The following is a 22,600-nucleotide window of genomic DNA, read 5'->3' as shown; positions in this document are numbered from 1 at the left end:
TGGTATATACCAACATTAAGGCAAAGGAGATAGGCAAAAATGTTTTAATTGAGTCATACATTTGATGTTATTTATGAAAAACCACAGAGAAATCACTGGTGAAACCAAAGTCTTTTGCATTACTTTAAATAGAGTTGCTGCTGTACATGTTTTAATGCTGCTGCATAGTTGCTCATGTGCAAAACTGGTAGAAACGTATCCTTCAAGTTGTAAGTGCAATTAAAAATTGTGTAAGAAGTATTGACCCCAGGGGTGGTGCGTCCTGAATACTAATGCACATAACATTTGTTATTATTTTAAAAATCATCTATCTTCAACTGAACAATTATAGTTATTTGTGCATCAATAAAATTCCAATAAATGGCTTTAGAACATGACATTATAATGGGGAAATAATTTGAAAAAATTTTAGGGTTATGAATTCTTTCTCAAAGCATTGTTCATAATTAGATTATCTGAATTCAATGTCATGTTGGAGCCGAGTGTTAAGATTTTCTGGACATTAGTGACATTAGTCGTCTTTGTAATTGTGTGGCACCATTTCTCTTTGTTTGGCTCAAGGTTTGATCAGTTCATTAAAAGTGAAGCACCTTTTGCTTGGCTTGTAATCTGACTGGTGAGGTTAACATAGCTGAGCACCTTCTGGTAAAGTCGCCTACTTCAGCACTATCTTCACAGAATCTTGCTGCTCTCAATTGGAGTGTGATAATAAAATGCTCCACTGAATTTCTCTGTGCAGGAATGAATTAGGGAAATAAGGTTCTCCAGGTTTTAAGTGGCAGCAGAAATGTCACCAAGTGATCCCTCTTCTCTAAAACAAGAGGATTTATTGTGGCTGCAAGTAACATGATTATGTGCACAGGTGTTTTTATTTTTTTATTTTTTTTTGGAATTGCAGATGTGCACCTTTCTTTGTGTTGTAAATTGGACAACTAAAGCCAAAGCCAGTGTAAATTTTGATTTAACATTTCAGAAATAATGAGCTCAAATATGTGTCCCAAATACAATACATGTTATGACTAAACTAATTTAACCTGTCTGCATTAAAATTCATAGACCTTTTAAAAACATGCCCCCTCATTTCATTTTCTTACATTGTTGTCAAAACTGTATTTAAATGTTAAAGTGCAATCAAAATTGTGTGTATCCTTCAGCTGCCGTCTATTAGTAGCAAAGCCACTAAAACTCATTGTTCTCACTGTTAGAAAGCCAAATTGAATCAGTTCACTACATGAATAACCGAGTGCAATTGCATTTGTTGTTTTCAAACTAATTTTATTTCCTGGCAAAAGGTGCACCACCTCATTAGTGTACATTTTTGTTATATATCACAAATGCCACAATCTAAGTAATTTATTTTTTCTTTCATAGGAAACGTCCTATTTGTGAGAAAGAAAGCCATAAATTGAGAGAAAAATAACAATGAGCAGGAACAAAGGGTAATGGGCTATTTTTCTTTACTCCTCTACAGCTGGTCACTGTGGCATCCCAGAGCACATTGTGAATGGCCAGGTTATTGGGGAAAATTTTGGCTACAGAGACACAGTGGTTTACCAATGCAACCCCGGGTTCAGGCTTATTGGCTCCTCGGTACGCATCTGTCAGCAGGATCACAACTGGTCTGGACATCTCCCTGTTTGTATATGTAAGTACATTATTGGCACTTCTTTCTCGTAATGGCTGACACCCCGACTGTGAGTATGTGGGTCCATGAGTTTTTATGTTTATTTCAGAAAGAATTTAGAAACTGATGATACAATGTACATTTATAGGTTTAAAAATAGGAGATTTTTTTTTGTCAAGATCCACCTTTGGGTTTGATTCCTGATCTCTGGTATTTCATTGCCTTGATCCGCCAATATATATTATAAGTGATTTAGACCACTCCTCTGGAACGATGACATATCACCAACTGATTTCTCTGTGTATATCACTTTTTTTTTTTGTGTATTTCTTTTTATACCCCAAGATCTTCTATTTTTGCTCGGAAGACTCTTAAATTGGTAGCCAAAACGTGAACATTGAATGTAATTTTCAGATAATCATATTTTTAGTGCAGTGAAATTTTCCATATTAGTTGTTCATGACTTGAATTCTTATTCCCTCATTACCTTCTGAGTTTAATTATAAGTACAGTGACAGTTGGCAAATTGTGACTCAGTCATGACAAGTTGCTCTTTTGCTACATTTTATCTTTGTTTTTTATTTTTTCTTTCCAACACGTACCTTTTTTGGTGTTTCTCAACTCAGCTGTGACTTGCGGCCACCCTGGCAGCCCTATTTATGGCCGCACCACAGGCGATGGCTTCAACTACAATGATGTTGTGCGCTTCGCCTGCAACAAAGGCTACACCCTGGAGGGACCCTCTACAGCTCAATGCCAGGCAAACCGCCAGTGGAGCCATCAGCCTCCGACATGCAGAGGTAAGGTCCTCGCCACGGAGTGCCTGCTGAATTTATAAATACCTGCTAGTCTGACAGCATTTAGGTACCAGAGGGACACGTTTGCACTTTGATAGTTGAACTCTGCCTTCTTCACTATATCTGCTGTTGGCATTGAATGTATTGTTTGTGGATGTAAAAAAAACAGACTCAAACTGAGAACATATGTGAAGGGTTTTGAGTAATTAGATGCAGCTTTAACAGCTTATTTACTATCAGAAATTGAGCATATTCAAAGAGCAGACTATTACATCTACTAAAGCTGTTTTTTTCCCTTGGATTTCTTTCCATAACAAAGGCCGTTTTTATCTAATGCTTCTCTATTTATGTAAGGCTAACCAAAAGGAAAGCAGGTAGCTGCCAGATAACAGAAATAAGATCCAGGCTGGAGCAAGCGCTAGAGCAGAATGAGAAAGTCTTTCCAGGTCTTCTGGGATTATTCTGTTATCTGAATCTAGAGTATCCAAAAAAATGATACATCCTCCAGATGTGTCAAAATCATTCACAAATCAGTAGACAGTGACTTGCTGCTTACTCTGACATAGCAACAAATAGGTATTTGACTACATAAAAAAGTTGTACTGAATACTTACAATATGCATGATCTTAAACCTTATTTTTTCAACAGATTATCAGGTAACAAATGAAGCCACAGCATCAAAACTGAAAAATTTTAGTAATCATAGCAGATTGTATGAAAATTTATCATCATTCCAGCTATTTGTTCAACAGTTCTTTTTTTGTAAAATGGTATAAAAATTAATCTACACAGTTTTATGTGTTTAGGTGTTTTTGCCTCACCATTTCAGAGAACCGTCCTTATTTTTACATGGATATAGCATAAATGTACTGCACATAAACTTAGCACTAGGATTATGCCACAAACACATGAGATTCAGATGATGTAGTCCTGATGGTTCTTTTTATACAAAATCACCAATTAAATTATTAGAGGGACATTCATTGATGCTCTGAAGTGTAATTTCTTAACATGCCAATTTTACATAGCTAACATATTATATATGAACATGAATCAATATATATGGGATTCAGTATAGCAGTGATTTAATTGGTTTGTGTATCAGGAACTTGTAAAGCAGAGATTGGACAGGGCAGATAATTCATTCAGACAATTAAATCCTATTGATGTTGGTTTTGTTGGAATTTATACTTTAAAACATTTAGTTCTTTTTCATGTGAATACGACTGCAAAGATGGATTCGATAAAGGATATGAAACTGTCGTGTACCTTTGTCAAAATATGTTCCCAGAAATATGTTTTCCCATGAAGCCAAGATGACACTCATTTTTACTTAAGAAGAATAATTTGTGGAATAATTTCAGCTTCATCTAATTTCAGCTGAACCACCTTGTCAGTAATGACGTATTGGAGGCTTCTTCTGCATTTAAAACAGTTGCTTTTGTCTGACAGTAGACAATATATGTTAATTTGGTTTTCATGAAGCAGCATGAGAATCTATTATTATCAAAGGTGCCAAATATAGCCCATGCTTACCTTTCATTCTGTTGATTAAATAAAGAAAAAGCCACTGTTTAGGTCATGTGGACAGTTTTATTTTTAGCTTGCAAGCTTGCGGACAGATAACACTTATGCAAATTAGGATCCAAGCAAAGGATGCAATGTGAACAGTTTCCAGGAAATATCCCTTGTGAAATGTGTGAAGGGATTTAGGCAGAATGCCACATTACTATTTTGTGTGTCTTTTAATGTTTTGTTAAAAGGAAATTATTCCTGACAAATGGCTGTTTCATAGCAGCTTGATATAAGCAGGGTACACTAAAAACAGAGATACATCTATCATACTAAATTGATCACACAAATGACTAAAAAGCACATATTACAGTATACATGTTTATGAATTAAGTATTAACAGCATTAGTATATTGAATAATCTCTTAGGCCAATTAATAAAGCTTTTTGTGGGTCTGGATGTGTGAAAACTAGAGTTTGTACGTTCTGTTTTCTTAAATTATACACAATGGCAGACCTCCCCCTCTAAAAGCTCTGCCAGGCAAATGGCCTCTCTGTACTGGTTGGCCCTAATTGAAATTATGCAATATGCATGCATTTAGGAAATCCTGCCTATGTTTATATATGTAAATTACAGCCAGAGTCAATTACAGTCCTCGAGACCAGAAACGTTTGCATTACACATATTTGGAAAGAATGCAATAAATAAATGAAGGACTGTCCACTAAAAGCTGTTGGTAGTTTTGTTGCTGAAGAAGAAAAAATAAAATTAAGTAAAACAGCCTGCTCCATGCCTGACTTTACAAAAGCTGTGGAGAGAAGTCACATGTTTGAATGAATCATTAAACCCTCTTGCTATATCTAAGCAAAACAGGTATTCTCAATGTGATTCCTTCCTTATAAAGTCAAATGTTCTTTTAGTTTTGAGGAGTAGTTAATCAAGTCATTATTATTCATATAAAAATATGTACATATAAACAGAAAAAATATGTATCTATTTTCTTTTGTTGACGTCTGCATTTGTTGTTTCTGGCTGAAAAGAGAAAAACTACTACACAAAACCTAGGTGCGCATTGCTTGCATGCTGTGGACTTGACAAGGGTGTTTGCTCCTGCATATATTTGATGCACTCAGCTTTTTAAGTTTAGCACAGAAATGAACCAAACAGTGTGAGTAAAACAACTGAGGAGATTGCACTGCCTTGTGAATTCACCCCTCGACTTCTTGATTGTTTGTTTGCATTCGCAGTGAGCACCATATGCTTCTCTGTGCTATTGCAACAACATAGTTATGGAAACAGTTTATTACATAACAGCACATCTGATAAAGTAGTCCTGCATTTATTATATGGTCCATGAAAAGAAAGACGATGTACAGGCAAAATAGTTCTAGGTTTTTCCTCTGTACAATTATTTTGGTGGAAATATGTTTTCACCAAAAAGATAATTGTTTTTTTGGGAGGATTTTTTCTTGCTGGGTTTTTAGGATTTTTTTTTTCTGAACATGTTTAGGCTAAACAAGAAATTCTGAAGTTTATAAGGGTTTTAATGTTATGTATTTCTTTTTCTCCACAGTGGTTAACTGCACAGATCCCGGCATTCCTGCTAACTCTATCCGAGAGAGTAAAATTGAGCATGGGAACTTTACATTTGGCAGTGTCGTGTTCTATGACTGCAACCCCGGATATTATCTGTTTGGTTCATCCGTGCTCACCTGCCAGCCAATGGGCCACTGGGACAAACCTCTCCCAGAATGCATTGGTAAAATGGACATTTCTTTCCAATACACTAATGGGACATTTACTGTATATCTTAGTGTTTGTAATTAGATAGGTTAAGCAGATAGAACAAAAACATTTTATCCCAGTCCTTGTTCTGTTAACTTTTGCTTCCAGTTTTAAAGGTATAAGTTTATAAGTCCTCCACTTGGTAATATCTATTTAAACCTTTGAATCAATTCTTATTATGCTTCTCCAAAGCTAAACACTAAACTTAAATCAACTTTGCAGTGTGAACTTCAACGTTTTCCTTGCTGTGTAATTCTGTACCCACCTCCTGGGTTATTATGCATTCTGTTAGTGCTGGAGTCTACCAACAATAATCACCTATTTCTATTGAAATTATCTGAAGTATAGCTCTACATTTTCCACACAGGCTGAAAAAGCACTTAATTTCATGGTAGAGAGACGAAGCTCATCATTTATTTTATCAAATCAAATCCTAATTAAAGAGGCACGCAGAAGTGTCCATCACGTGTTTTGAAACTTGCTTCAGGCATCATTGACAATTCGGTTATGGTTAGAGTATGCTGAATTATAGAAACTTACTTCGCATTAGGACGACTCAGACCACAGGCAAACAAGCACAGAAAGTAGAAAAATTATATAATTTGTTTATTTTTTAAACAAAGCTGTAAATCAAGAAAAAGCTTACATTTTACAATAACTTTTCAAGTTATCGGTGTTGTGTATTTTGCCATCTGTATTGCTTGGCATTTTATAAACAATCCTGATATATTTTTTTCTGCTTTCCATGTTCATTAAAGTTCATTAAAGTTTGTATTAAAATGAACAGTAGACTCCCCTCTTACCTCAATTATTCCCACATCTCACTCAACCCCAAAAAAGAAATAAATCTGAACTGAGATATTAGCAAATCGCGTAAGCTTGCTGATGCACAGATAAGCAGATACAAGTAAGTGCACAGGACATATTTCAAGCATTGAATAAAATTTTTGCAACTGATCAATACCAGTGCATTACGGGGATACCAGAACAATTCATTTCTAACAAGACCAAATAGTTGGAGACAAACACATATAGCCAGGTAAGCAGTAGACACAACCTCAAGTATGGAAAATCCAGTTACTTTTAATGTGTGGCACCTATTAAATATGCATTCCATCTCCATCTCCACTTTTCCACTGGTATGTGGAGTCGACAGCTATACAGACTTTCATGCAGCTTGTTATATTGCAAAACAAATAAAATTATTTAATAAACTAAGAAAAACCAAAAGATCAAGGTGACTGCAGTAGATGATGCACTGTTTCAGTTTCTTCTTCTTGAAAGAAAAAACTGATAGATACTACAATAAAGCGACAAGTTTCAGCTTTGATGTCACTGTCTTAGTGCAAAAGAACTGAGGTTGACACTGCTGTCAACACAAATAGTAGGCCTAGTACTTAATTTGAAATGAGTTTTTTTCCCTTAAGAAGCTGTGTGTAGTCTCAACTGAGATGGTGTTTGGTTATTTTTAAGCATTAAAAATGCTCAAGAGAAATATGTTTGCCTTATCAATCTATTGAAAACCATTTGCTCACTCACATTATGACCATAACGTAGCAGGAGTTCATGTAAATCTCTATGAGTCTGAGAGGCCGGTTTGTGGTTAGACTAAACCAAATAAATCAATGAAACAGTCAGATGTAGTGAACTAAAGCAAAGTGCTTACAAAAAACAGACCTGGTTATTATTATTTCATATACGTGTAAAGGAACAAGCACATGAACGTTGATGGACTGAAAGTTGCCGACATGACAGTCAGCAAACTTTTCAGGACAGATATCAGCTGAATTTATTCTGACTGAGCAATGTTAAACATGTTTTTTATTAACAAGGTGGTGATAAGATCTTAGGGATTTTATAGCTGCTAAGGATTTTCCCCCAAAATGCAAGATGTCCTAAATGTGTCTGATAGTGTGTACACTATCAGACACACTTTTGGGTTGCAAAAGTAATTTTTCTACATCTTGCCACAATACCAACTCAAACTTTATTTTATTAGAATCTGGCCCTTATGGAAGAGTTGCAGAAAAACTAAAGTCAGAAAGAAAGCTTTACTAAATTCCATTCATATTTTGTCAGAAGAATACATCCAAGCAGAGACGTAATGGAAGGACTTGGATTAAAGCATATTTGCATTTTAGAATGTCCCAGTCAATTTGTAGTCAATTTGTAGCGAATTTGTAGCATGACTTGAAAACTGATACCCTGAAGCTCTCAGTAAAAAAAGAAACTGAGCTTGGGATGTTTTCCCAAAACAAATGGGCAAACATATTCATATAAAGATATGCTTTTAATTGTAATTACTTGTAATTGTAGCAAAAGGTAGTTCTATCAAGGTTTGATGCAGGTGGTGACTGAATAGAAATGCACCACCATTTTTGATAAATTGAATAGATTTTTAATTTGTAGAAAATGTTTCTCTACTCTACACAAATCTGTGTGATAAAATGTGACATTTCAAATTTGAAAGGTTTGAATAATTTTGCAGGGCACCATAATTGTCATCTGCTTATGAAGACAAAATCTTCAGCATCACATTTTGCTCTTACCACATGTCCCTGACAGTAATGTAACCCTAGGCAAATTAAAAGTTTTACTTGACAATGTAATGACCCATCCAGGTGTTCTTTATTTGATTTGCCTGAAATGAAGGGCCATAGGAACAGCACTCTTTAATGTCCGAAGAACTTACAGTGTGAACTATAAAATCTGATAGTCTCATGAATGTGTGCTCAAATTACTCTATGTAAGTAACTCTGAATCTAATTCACAATTCAAAGCAGAGGGATACTTGCTAAATTTAACAGAGCTTCCCTGAGCGTTACTGTATCATTCTCTGTGCTGTAAGATGGGGTAAAAATGTTGTCAATATTAAGTTTTCTTGTATTCCATAGAAAATGTTGTATGTGTGTGTGTGAGGGCGTGCGGGTGTGTGTGTGTGTATGTGTGTGTCTTTCTACAAATAAACAGGATTTATTAAGTTAGTCCTTCTGCTGCTCCCCTCATGCAGAGGTTGATTGTGGGCACCCAGGCACGCCACCCCACGCAGTGATCACTGGAGAGAAGTTTACGTTTGGCTCCAGAGTGCGCTACTCCTGTCGCGACGACCGTCAGCTCATTGGAGATTCATCGCTTACCTGCCAGCTGAACGGACACTGGAGCGGCCCACTGCCCCACTGTTCAGGTACGCTGTACCACACAAACATTTTGTGGTATTTTACACCCATTACAAATTCTGTTCTTTTTTTCCCCCCATTGAACAAAATGTCAATTGTAATTCTTATTCTGACTGACTGCACTAGTAGCTGACACAAAAAAGTACGAATGGCTCATTTCATTTCTCATTCAGTCTCTAAAAATGAGAAGAAAACAAGTTATTGAATGAATGTGCAGCAGAGAATTTCCATACTGCCTGAAAGATGGTGACATCTGCAGTCGGCAGTCTAATATTTTAAAAACTACAGCTAGAATTGAATACATATAATAACCTAAGCACACATATTTAAGAACACCCATTCACAAAACTCATGACAACTTATATTGTTCTGTACAAGAAATGTTGTCAAGCAACTGTGTACTTTGTTATATAAAGTACTATATAACCCCTTATTCTACAGGAGTAGTAGTGTACACCCACTTCCAACAATGAATCGATTTTTTATAGCCGCTGTATAATATTCAGAAGTGGGCTACTGGTGACCTGCTCCTCTCTGCTTCTCAATTGGTAGAAGTCCTAATTGCTGTTTAGGCTAAATATTTACGCTGGCTCTCATTGCTTCAAGTAAACTGAAATAATAAAGTACAGTAATACTCATAGTCATTACTCATGCAATGAACAGGCTGCTTAGAAAATAATACAAAATGTTCATTTGAAATCTCTCATTCCTAATATGTGAAAATACAATGTATAGAACTATATATTTGACAAATTACAATTCACTCCTGACCACCTTTTGAATGTTAATTAAACCAACTAACAATGAAACGCATTTGACTCTTGTCATTAGTATAATTTTAAATAAATAACTAGAGAATAAAAGATTGCAACTGATTATTTTTGACCGAGTCTATCAAAATGGACAACAAAAAAGTGTAACGCAAACTCTGTTTATAATTAAATCTTACAGTACTAAATTGTATAGTACAAGTTGTACTTAAAGCTGACAAAGAAAAGTTTACATTATTTAAACAGTAAGTGTTTATTAGCCATTTTTGCAAGTCATACGCACATTAGATGCATTGGCCACGTACAGCATAGCTTCATTAATTTAAAATGAAGTGCTAGCAAATCACTTTAACCTTGTTCATAACCTAAAATATTTGCTGATACAAATCAAAATGCCATTCATGTATGAATGGAAACCAAAGTGATATCACTAGTATGAGACTAAACTGACCCTAACTTGGTTTAGTCATCTGACTGAAATGTGGAACTATTTTGCTGCTCACTTGATCTTCTAATCATGTTGTACTTTTTTTTTAAACTAAATCCAGATTGTCTCCCTTCAACTGTAAAGATTGCATTGTAATACTGTCTAGCTTTTTTCAGGAAACTGTTCCTTTACTGACATAACACCCCTAAAAGGCACCAAAATTAAGTCACAACTTGGCAGTGTTGACAAACACTACTACAATATGAAGCCCACTTACAATATTGAAAGGATTTCTTGGCATTATTAGAAAGAAATTCGAGCTCCAAAGAAACCGTGCCAATTTAATACCATCAAATGCTGCACAATAGACTTTTCTACCCTTCTTTTAAAGACTCTCTTCTGTCTGAAAATATTTGACCTTTTGCTATTCACAAGCTTACTGTCTACTCTAAAAGGTTTTTAACATTTTCGAACTGGCACTCCTGTGGTTTATCTGATGCCGCTGCATTTGGCTGAATGAAAACGACCAAAGATGGTGAGCCAGTGCCAAATAGGAGCTACAGACCTTTATTCTTCAGTGATTCAGTCAAAGGGAGTCTTCATCTTAAAAGAATTATGAATAAGGGATCCTTTTAAAGTTGAATCTAAGTTAGCTGAAGAGGACCCTTTGCAAGTATAAATCATTTGAAGTCAACTCCATAACCATAAACATTTTAAGTTCCAGTTTTTCCATTTGACATTTTTTAAAGTAAGAAAAAGGGTCTTGTAATATTTAGCTCCCAACCTACAGCTTACCTCCACTCCTCTAGCCCTCCCATGCTCTTCCCTCTCATCACACTTAAACAATCCTGACCATGAAAGTAGATCTTTTTATCTGAATCTTCACTTGGTTTGTTAAACTAACTGACCCAGAAGTAATGTTTGTAAGCAGACTTGAGTGGTAGTTATTCTCTCTTTGTCAAAGGGCAGTTCAATTTCTCTTCTCACTTTGGATGTTTTGGATTTACACAAGCAGTTTGAAAGTAGAGGATCTTAAGATGCTAAGGAAATATACTTGATTGTATCGGTCCGAATCTGTCTTACTGTCAGAGCTGTCCTCACATTTCTTGCTGGGCTGTGACAGCGGCGACAGAATCATGGGTGCCAAAGACTCGTTAGCGTCACCGGGAAGCAAAGTTTGGCCTGTGTGATTCTGTCCCACCAAAGACTTACAGTGGTAAAAGTTGCCGAGTACTGTATTCTGGCTGTAATAGAAAGGTGCTTTGTCTCATGGAAAATTTCTACATGAGACAAAGCAGTTCTATCGACTGTTCTTCTGTTCTCTAACCTGCTTTGTTCCATGTAGGATATCGTATTTTAAAAGCATGGAAGTAATGTTTTGTAAGAAAGTCCGAGTCCCTAACATTTGCGTGGATTACTTTGACATTTACCTTCCTATTTTTTATATTATCCTACAGTAGGTACATCCTATCAGGATAACCGTTTTTCCAAATGGCAGACTGATGGTTTACAGTGTTGACTTGGCCTCCCACAGCTCAGTCTAATCATATATCTAAGGGACAGATGAGAGACAGTGGTCCACTGGAAATATTTTCATCCTTTTAATCTGCAGGAGTGTCAGAGCTCCAGAATGAAACCAACTCGCTCTCTGACTAAAGGTTTATTCACATCTGACACATTTGGTCTGCTTTAAAAGGGGTCTATTATGGAAAATTTACTTTTAGCAAGTTTTTGACTTACCATTCATAAACCGCTGCTGCGTCTTTGGTGGTTGTGTGAGAGGCACAACTTTGTCTGCTTCTTATGCACATCTGTTTGCAGCTATTTTAATTTTTGCAAAACAAAAAGAAAAAGTAATGAATATGTTTAGAATGCCCTATAGACCTATCCTAACTTGTTCAAGGAAGCATAATAAATTCTCTATGCTGAATTTGTTCATATTTAGCAGAGATTAGTGAGACTCCAGTCAGGGGACTTCTTGACAAAACCACCAAAATGGTTTTTGAACAAGATCTTATGCCTGAAGTGGTCTGGTGACGATTTGCACTTCATCAAAAGTACAAACCAGCAGTAAAGGTCTGCTAGTTTCAGACACACAAGAACGTTTTAACTTCAGTCAAGTTCACTGCTGTCAAGCCTATTCAGCTAATTTATAATTTTTTTGCATTTTTTGAATTTGTCACTGCTCAATTTGTCCTTGTACAATTCACATTTCAACTTCATTTGTGCATGCGCTGAAAGAACTGCTTTCACAAGGAAAGTCTCCTTGTGAAAGTTCAATAATCTCAATAATGTGCTCTGTTGACATTGCAGGCTGTCATCAACTGCTAACATTTTTGTTCAGGTAATAAATGAAAGAACTTATTGAAATTTGTTAACCTTAGTAGCACTGTGTAAAAGACAAAACCATTATTCATTTAAAATGTTGCAGTCATTAAACTCCAGTAAAAGTGACATCTTTTGCGCATTTGTCTCACGTTATGGTGTCCGTAGAGTATAATTAATGCACATTTCTTCAGAATGTAATGGATTTTTTGGTAAGAAGTGTAGATGAAGCAGAGCTGCTTGCGTTTTTTGGGGTTTTTTTTTTGTCTTTTTAATCACCCATCACTTAAGTTAAGAAAGGGTTCCCATTATTAAGAAGATTAGATCAACATCCTGCTGTTTTGACAGATGAGTCCTTCTTATAATGATGATGAGCAATTCTGAATCTCATCTCTCTCTGTCATTCATTCTGAGCCATGTGCCAACATAGCCCTACTGCAGCCAGCTGTCTTATGAGACAGAGTAAGCTCATGTGCTTTTACATTAAGCATTCAACATGTCTAAAAAACAGATTTGATACGTTTCATTAATTGTGTTCAGAAATTTATCAACTGTTTATTTTAAACCAAATTAATGTATTGATTTTGTTCTAAAGCGTTGAAACAGCTGATGAGAAATAACTGTTTATACAACAAATGCACTGAGGACATTTATAGTTAATAATTATTTAACTTGGGATAATTTGCATAATTTGTTACACAGTTGCAAATTAACTCTGCATCAAACTGAACATTTTAATCAATGTTGAATGTGAATGCATCATCTTTAGAGATTATACCACATCAGCACTTGTGATTAACTAGGAAATCTGCAGCATATGATGGAGAGAAGATGCCACTGTAAATCACCTGCTTGCCACTAAAAGACGTAATGGATTCACTCTTGGCAGTAAACATCTGTTACAGTTATAGCAGAAACTGGAGCCACAACACAGCTGGAGCTCATCTGTTGCTTACAAAATAAAAAGATGTGGTGCTAAACACATTTGTTCAAAGAAGTTAGTGCAAGTATTCATTTTTGCACATAGTTTTCATCATTCTTTAAGATGGCCAAAGAACAGGAAGTAGACCTTTCTCTACTTCAAGTGTTTTGAACAGTTGTTCAAGTGGAAAGTGAACAAAAGTGTTTTGTTGCACTTTCTCTCTTTTTTTTTTACCACTTCTACAATTTTATCTGCGTTTATCTGTATTTTATCATTGTCATGCAATAATATGCAAAAGACTTTAGCAGGACTCCTGTAATCTATTAAAGTGAGTATAAAGGATAAAGTTTTTAACTTTGTTTCTTTCTTTTCTTCCTTTGTAAATTACATTACACTTGTCAAAATGCAAGTTCATATACTGGTACCTAAGTGCTTAAATTGTTTTTCCCATTTTGTCACATTACAAATGACAGTAGCAGTTTTTGGGGTGGGTTTATAAACAAAAACAAGGCACTGCAAAATTGTGAAGTAGAACAAGGATCCACAATTTAAGATTTTTTTTTTTGACAATTAAAAATCAGAAAAATGTGGTAGAATGTTGGGATTTAAACTCTGCAAATGAAGCTTATCTGCCTTTCTTTCTTTCTTTCTTTCTTTCTTTCTTTCTTTCTTTCTTTCTTTCTTTCTTTCTTTCTTTCTTTCTTTCTTTCTTTCTTTCTTTCTTTCTTTCTTTCTTTCTTTCTTTCTTTCTTTCTTTCTTTCTTTCTTTCTTTCTTTCTTTCTTTCTTTCTTTCTTTCTTTCTTTCTTTCTTTCTTTCTTTCTTTCTTTCTTTCTTTCTTTCTTTCTTTCTTTCTTTCTTTCTTTCTTTCTTTCTTTCTTTCTTTCTTTCTTTCTTTCTTTCTTTCTTTCTTTCTTTCTTTCTTTCTTTCTTTCTTTCCTTCCTCTTTCCTTTTAGAGAATATTAATTAACAAAATGACATATGCAGTGCAGGAATTAAGTCTGGGGAAGATTTAAAGAAGAACAGGGTTATGAAACAATCTACCTAGTGTAGCCCATCAACTGAAAATGGGAAAATTGTAACATTGCTGCAAACCTGCCAAGACATTGCTATCCACCTTATCTGATAGGCCAGGCAAGGAGGGCATCAATTTACAGAAGAGTGTCAAGTAGAAAGCTCTTGGTGAAAGCATTTCATTAAAAGTGCTGATTGCAGTTTGCCACCAGTCATGTTGAAGACACGAAAACCCTGTGGAACATGGTGCCCTTGTCAGATGACACCTTAACTTTATTTTTGACTCTACATAAAAAACAAAAACAAAAAAACGTCATATGTATTTGAAAAATACTGCCGGATAATGTATTCACATAGAGCACACCATCTTGACCAATTTTGACCAATAGCACAGTGCATTGGTGACATTTTCTTTCATATGGACTTGGAATGAGTTCAGAGTTCATGAGAAGTAGATGGAGCTAAATAAGGGAAAATTCTGGGACAAAGCCTGATAGAGGCTGCAAATAACGTGAAGCTTGGGCCGAGGTTCTCCTTCTAACAAGACATTTACCACTAACATACAAGCAGAGATGCAATTTAATGTTTTAGACCAAACCTTTTCATGTGCTTACATGGCTCAAAGTCCAGACCCAAACCTGTTGTTAATTTTTGGCAGAAAACCTGCAAGATGCTAAAAAGCATTTGGAAACACTAAGACTCCTTCTACTTCACATTTGAATCCCCATTTGGTGTTGGTCCATCAAATAAAGTACAATATTCTATCCTGTGACTATAAGGTAAGAAAAATGCAAAAAAGAGTTTGACTTATAAGTATGTTAACATTTTATATCAAGGCTAGACATTTTGAAAATGGCACAGTATAATTCAGTAGTAACATCACAAAACAATAGGACTCTGAATTCCTCAGAGATCCAACCTGGCATCAGCAGCAGCTCTCATCCATTCAGCCATTCATGCATCTGTCCATTCCCTCATTTTTCCTCCCTTGTTAATTAGTAAGATGGTGCATCAGACTGCTTGCCAAGCTGTTCCCTTTTTGTTCTCATCTGTTGCATGGCTGATTTTAAGACCTTTTTATTTCCTCACTAAGGGATCTTTGTGAATGGACATTACCTGATATTCAAACCAAAATCTGACCACCATCCCAATTACCATGATTAGAGTTGTCCCACTGCAGGAGAAGAAAAGAGAATAATGAGGCACCGACAGCTGCTGTAGGACTTACGAGTATCTACTGGTACAGCCGCACACACCAAGACAAATGCATACTGGTGCTCATCACGCTCTCATCTCCACAAATGTATGCAAGTACATGCTGGGAGATGCACAAACAGCTCAATCTCTCCGAGCCACACCAACATATGCAGCCGTTCATGAACACTCAGCACCAGCCACAGCCACATACGAACTTATCCGCTTCTGCTGTGAGTCATTGACCTGACAAATGCAGTTTGTAGACATATGCGCTGAGGGATGTGTGTAGATGATATGAGGTTTGTGTTTGTGCTTAAAGACTTTGTCAACAAGTCCAGTATTACAGCCATTTGGTGCTCTGTACACAGAAAGAGCAGCAGCTAAAGTCCCTTGGGGAGGGAAGGACAGGATGTTTTTGCAACTCAAGAATCAGTCTTAAGCCCGATGGGGTACAAATCTCTCACAAAGAGTTTGTTTTAATGTGAACTTGAATATCTCTATATTTCTGTATCTGTATATTTGGATGTAATAAAATTGTCTTCTATGCTCAGCTGTTTTTTTGTTTTTTTCGTTTATATGTGTCAGAATTGAAATGGGAACAGTTATATTTTTGGCTGGTGTTATGCGCTACTGTATGTGCTTTTGTTCTCTCCCCTGAGGGTGACCCCATTGAATACAACCCCCACCCCATAGACTTTCCTGGCAAACAAACCACTCAACTGTTCATCACAACATGAAATCTTCAGCACTGCCCTGATTCCATACCTGTCATCTTTATTTTCTCTCTCATTTCCTATGTCCTAGAGTGTGAACATGTCCTATTTCTCTCAAGCATAAGAGACAGGCTTAAAAAGAACATGAAGAGAATTTATAAAAGGCACATCGGCGTCTGTATCTGATTGAATACATAGTCAAATGTAGCAGATTGTGCAAGGTTGTGACTCTGAAAGTACTTAAGTTCCTTCACAGAAAAAGAAAAAGTGGAGATAATTCAGGATAATGAAAATGCATTTACTGGTAGCTCCAGAGGTCACAATGTATTCATAATTTCTTATAACCACATTTGGTTGACTCTTAATGCTGGCTCTGCTGATTTTTTTCATTTTTTTATGGGCAGAAAAGCTTCTGGTGTCAAAGCTGAAAGAAATATTGGTCTGCCAGGTCGTTGGCATGGTGACAAATGGTAAATGTTCTGCCTTTATACAAGTCCTTTTAACCTTAGCACTTCTGAAATAAAAGCCCCATGCCTGCCCTTGGGTGAATTTTGCATTGTATCACTGCTTCCTAAAGGTCCAAATGACCACACCAAAGCTCTGTGTACTTTTTATCTACTTGACAGGAAAGACGCATATGTTGTAAACTTCTGCCATGCCAATTTAAAAAGGATCCATCTGTGCACACACACAAACACGCCTACACGCTCAAGTGGGTGGACTCTTCACTCTCTGGGTTTCATTGCTCCGTGTCTGGTTATCTCTTGATGCAGGCGACTCTTCAGGCACCTGTGGGGACCCTGGCACACCTGCCCATGCCAGCAGAGAGGCGGGGAACTTCAAAGTGCGCAGCAAGGTGCGCTTCACCTGTGCAGTGGGACACACGCTGTACGGCTCAGCAGAGAGGATCTGTTTCCCCAATGGGACATGGTCTGGCAAACAGCCATTCTGCAAGCGTAAGGACACTTTTTAAAATTTATGTGGGATGTTTTGTATAAATGGTGTGAGAGCAGAGAGGAGTCATGCAGGGTAATAACAAACACAATTCTTCACAGATAAGCACTCCTACACATGCACACCGAGATGCATAGTTGCTTTAAGGCTGGGCATCGAATTTCACCACTGTTTTTTTTTTTCTTTCATTCTTTTTTTCAATATTAAATCCCAGTGCTTTTCTAAACTATTCAAACCCGTTTTTGATATTTTAAATGTTTTGTCACATTACAACCGCTGACTTTAACATGTTTATTAAGATTATATATTGTTCTATCTGTGTTGTTTTTTTGGGGGAGGGGTTGCCCATTGTTGATCCAATATTGTTTGTACGTACAAACATACAAAGTGACGCTAACTTTTAAAACAAACCAAACATGCTAGAATCTTTTTATGGGAAAAAAGAATGAAGATCATGTAACCTCGCTTTGTTATTTTGTAACAAAATGTTAAAAATAACTGAATGGATACCTTTGCTTAGCAGTCCAGTTCAAATGAATAAGTTAGATTTTCACTGTTTATTTTTAGATCTGATTGCGTCATGACTGTTATTTATCTGCAAATACAGCAAATTATCTGAAAATATGTGTCTTTTTATCGATTCAAACAAGTGGAATGCAGCAACAGTTCAAAGAACAAAATAAGCTGTAGAGAAGCACTGTGAGAACAGGTTGACTTAAAATGGAAATGTCTAGATAGTCAAGGTATTTTCTAAGAGGCTGCACAGCATTTATAAAAAAAGGAAAATGAATTGAATGTGCTTAAAAACAGAAAAAAGAGAGCCATTTCTTGGTACTGTACCAACATTTTCTCAGCTGTGACTTATAAAAATTTTAAATAGTACCCAGATCCAGAATAAACAGACAAACACTGCATGCAGCATACTGGCTGCATTAAAACAAAAATGATTTGCAAAGAGATCACAAAAGCAGTGCTTCACCAGATGGTAAAATATGTCTCTGCTGGAGTCAGAGACATATTTGGAGTCTTCCAGACTCCAACCAAAAATTTAATTAATTCCAAACACCTGAAGCCACATTTTGTTTGGATTGTGATAAATGAATCATTGTAGGGATTCTAGATATCAACTCTCAGAGGGCCACCTTCACATCTTGCATAAATTACCCCCAAGGGTCAACCGGATATTGAGGCAAATGTTTGACTGGATCCCCTCTCCTTTACTTACTATTGGCTTGGAACAGTTTCAGAATCATTTTTAATATCACTGGCCAATGTATGGTCTCTCTGAACTCCTTTACGGTGCACCTGTTTTTTTTGCATCTTCATTCCTTCTTGTGTTCATTCTGTCTTTTTCAATTCTTCTCTTTTTTTGTCTTAATCTTACTGTCAATCAGTCTTTCCAACTCTGTCCTATTTTCCATCTCTCATTTCTCTGTATCTTACTCTTTTTTTTTTTTTTTGGTCCGATACCCACCTCCTTCCTTTTTTTATTCCATATCTCCCCAACCCAGGCTTTTTATCCTTCCATCTCCCAGCTGAAATCCTGATTTAAAGATTGTTTTAACCATCTTTCCAAGTCTGGGGGGAGGGAACAGGAATTCACTGGAGCCTGAATGAATTTCATTGCTCTCTGTCTGTGATCTAAAGCCCTGCCTTGTGTTAAAGCCCATCCATCCATTATTCACAGCCCTTTACAGCACATGGAAAGTGGTCACTGTGAATATTCGGCTTAATAACCAGCTCAAATGGCCATCAAGGACGACTTTATGTAATTTCAAATATTAAGAAAAAAATGTATGCTTTGTTTTATATATGTGCATACAGAGTTACATGTAATGTGTTTGCATGCATAATTATGAGCTCCTGAGTGCATTTACAGCACTGTTTTATAAATGTGCTGAAGCTCTACAGTGCGAGGTACAGTATGTGTCCCAGCAATGTGTTTGCACAGTGATAAGTTTGTGCGGATGCATTAAAGTCAATTGAGAAATCACCACGGCAATAACAGCACGTCTGTCTCCTACAAAGAATCAGTATTTCAGATTTTCCAGGCAATTAGGTGATTGAGAGAGCAGATCAGTTTTGTAATTAGACATGATTTGCAGGAGGAAAAAGGTACATGAAACAAACTGATTTCTTTCCTAACCTTTGGGGAAACATTTTGGTGGGTAGATTTTATGTTTTTTTTAATGCAGCTTTGACTCTTAACTTATTTTTTCTTGAACTAACACCTGGGTTGTTAGTTCAGTCATAATTAAAGTGATTTTTGCATCTTCACGCTGTACCTGCAGAATGTAATTATTCCCCCAATCATCTTGTTTCTGAGCTGCAGTAAACATCACCACAGAGAGCATGAGAACTGTACCTTATTAAATGGGGCTTCTTCAGGATTGCTAATGTGCTTTGTCCATCACTACATCATCTCCGGTTATTGGTCTCCCTTCATAAAGCAGTGATGTATAGATTGGTGGGTCTCTGCTGGTTTGTCTCACAGCTTCTTTGAAAGAAAATACAGTTTATCAGATAATACAGAGCACACAAAAATAATGATATTTTTTATAACCGTGACCTCCAGACTATAAGCTGCTACTTTTTTCAGAAACTTTGAACCCTATAATGCGGCTTATATTTGGGTTTTTGCCAACCGATTTCAAAAGGCTAGACTGCTGTCTGATGAAGAGGATAGCACGAACTGAAGAGCAAATTTGCCTTGAGAGGACAAGGAAAGTGACACAGGGGGCGTGTGTGTGCGTGTGTGTGTGTGTGTGTGTGTGTGTGTGCGTGTGTGTGCGTGTGTGTGTGTGTGTGTGTGTGTGTGTGTGAGAGGCTGATCAATTCCAACACTAAGAAAGACAATTTTAGAGGTTCTAATGTGCAGGAGGAAGACATGATCAGTGACTTTACCTGGTAGGCTACTGTATGTTTTTTTTTTTGTTGTTTTTTAAAGCAGCCGTTTTGCAGACACATGCAGTATCTGTGTATCCTACCAATACACATTTCATTAGACGTAAAAAAAAAAAAAATAATCTGTGTCGCGTCTTTCTGTGCAAATATCTCATATTTCAATGTGGACACTTGCATCTTATAGTCAGTGTGGTGTTTATGTGTAATATTTTTTTTTTCGAAGTTAGTGGATGCAGCATATATTCAAGTATGCTCAGTAGTCCAGAAATTACAGTTATATTATCTCTCTCTTACTTTACATTTTATTTGCTTTTAAATTGTGTTTAGACTCCCAGAAATCACAATAATTTGTATGACTGAAACTGAGAAATGATTGTGTGTGAAGGAGAGAGAACTCCAAGTTTGCATTGCTAGATCAATGCGTAACACAATGTCCATCCAAGACAAAACTGGTGATGTCAATGTTTCCAGCTTGAATTTCAATTCATAAAATGAATATTTACATGGATATTCATCAAATTTGGTGTAGGAAGTCAGGAGAAATGACATTTCAGACAAGTAGCAGACATTTTGTTCTGACAGAGGGCACAAACATTGCGAGGTTTTCTGGCTGTGCAATATGATGATGCATGCATGTTGATACTAGCTAGTTACATCCATCTGCTTCTAATAGACTGTTCCAGTGGTAATCAGACTAACTAAAGAAACCGAAAGTATTTATCTGACCAACACCAAAACAGCCTTTATTTCACTGATGAGTCTTTGCATGCACATAGCAAAAAAGAAAGGAAATAACTCTACGACAGTTCAGTCACCTTGAAGCATTCTTCCAGCCACCTTGGGGGCCTCCAACCCCCAGATTGTGAATCATTGATATAGAAAATCCATTACCATTTTACACTTCTGACCTTGACATCCTGTGTTTCCTCTCTTGTATGGCAGCGGTACAGTGTGCAAATCCGGGTACCCCAGCTCATGGCCACATTTCCCGTGTGGACGGCACGACTTTCTCCCACTCCATTGTGTATTCCTGTATGGAAGGATTTTTCTTGACAGGATCACCCACTCGCCAATGCCTGGCAAATGGCACCTGGTCTGGCACAGCTCCAAACTGTACAAGTAAGTATTGCAGAGATGCAGGAGTGTTCAACTGCATCTGGTCATTTTGACTTTGTGTGTGTAATAGTCAAGGCCATGCTTAGTATTTACATTGTGAAGTGCACAGAGTTAAATAATCTTTCTGAAATCCTGAAATCACTGTGAAAACATAGAGCAACTAGTATTGTTGTGTGTATGTATTGTATGGGTTATACTTTGCCATAGTCATTAGATTTACATAGATCAATGGAGAATTAATACAGACAAAGGAAAAAGTTGTAGAAAATCTGTGTTTTGATGGTTTGGATGCATACCAGGTAAAATTAGTCATATTTAACATATCTAATTAACATATCTGTTTTAAACTAACTTCAAATGCTAACTAAAGAAGTGCATGACTGAGAGAAAAGGATAATAGGCATACATGAAAATGAGATATAATTGTCTAGAAAAATTTTTTAGTCTTGCACTGCATTAGCCATGTTCAGGATTGTTTTCAATTCTGATCCAGGCATTAAGTACATTATTGCCAGCTGCTGATTAAGCATTGATAATAGTGTGTTTTAGTTTTGAGTTCAAGAAACTGTTTATCGATACAAGTAAATGGAAATAAAAATCACCTAGGCATATGTTAAGAGGTGTGACTGGAGCCTTAGTTTGAAACTCTATTAATTTTGTGTATTATCTGGAACAGGCACAGTTCCCTTTATTTGTGTGAAGCAGAAAAATCAAAGTCAATGTGAGAATAAATGGTTATTTTCAGGTGATTCTCTTATTTGTTTGTTCTAAATTGAGACAATCGGAGGTTTGAACCGAGAAGCTAAAATAGACAATACCATTGGAAAAACCTAAGTCTTGGAACTAAAATATCAAAGCTGGCATTTTTTGTGGTTTTGACCTCAGCAAATAACTCTTTGAGTAAGTAAAAACTAAGCCTGTCTATATTTAATTTGTTCCAGGATGACTCTTGGAGAAAATTACATTGTTCCTCTCTCTGAAAATCACCATATTCTTTTCCCCCTTTTCCTTTAGCCTATTATTATATCACAAGAAGAATAAATTGTATGGGCATAATTTTCAATTTTGGAGTAAAATGGGTCTCTGGAGAGATATGCACAGGGAAGAAGGCAAAGGAGAGTAAGATTGAAAAGTGGATTGAGTAATAATGGTCAAACATGCAGGAATCCAGGAGAGCTTTTCTTTTTTCTTCACTTGAAAGCTTGCTCATCACCAAACTGATTCCCCTTTTAACTCTCAGCTCACATTAAAGTTTACTGGTCAGTTCAGGGACATCAACACTTAAGATGCTGGGATTGGCTCAGTGTGCCTTCATTAGAGAGGCAGTCATTTTCATGGTTCACAGAAAATCAATCATGTAAG

The 22,600-nt window shown here is 36.5% G+C and overlaps 1 protein-coding gene across 3 annotated transcripts in view; it reads left to right on the top strand.

Annotated features, from left to right (window-relative positions):
• LOC102234306 (CUB and sushi domain-containing protein 3-like) overlaps positions 1-22,600 on the top strand; it is a 243,084-nt gene that overhangs the window by 181,187 nt on the left and 39,297 nt on the right. For all 3 annotated transcript variants that reach the window (XM_023330906.1, XM_005810786.2, XM_023330905.1), the window contains exons 53-58: positions 1,472-1,645; positions 2,251-2,424; positions 5,509-5,694; positions 8,731-8,904; positions 17,038-17,220; positions 21,065-21,241. In XM_023330906.1, coding sequence (XP_023186674.1) covers positions 1,472-1,645; positions 2,251-2,424; positions 5,509-5,694; positions 8,731-8,904; positions 17,038-17,220; positions 21,065-21,241 — 1,068 coding nt within the window. The remainder of the gene's footprint in view (positions 1-1,471; positions 1,646-2,250; positions 2,425-5,508; positions 5,695-8,730; positions 8,905-17,037; positions 17,221-21,064; positions 21,242-22,600) is intronic.

Source organism: Xiphophorus maculatus, chromosome 3 (assembly GCF_002775205.1).
Source record: "Xiphophorus maculatus strain JP 163 A chromosome 3, X_maculatus-5.0-male, whole genome shotgun sequence".
Taxonomy (NCBI): domain Eukaryota; kingdom Metazoa; phylum Chordata; class Actinopteri; order Cyprinodontiformes; family Poeciliidae; genus Xiphophorus; species Xiphophorus maculatus.
Note: the sequence above shows the minus strand (reverse complement) of the source record. Positions and strands in the feature narration are given on the sequence as shown.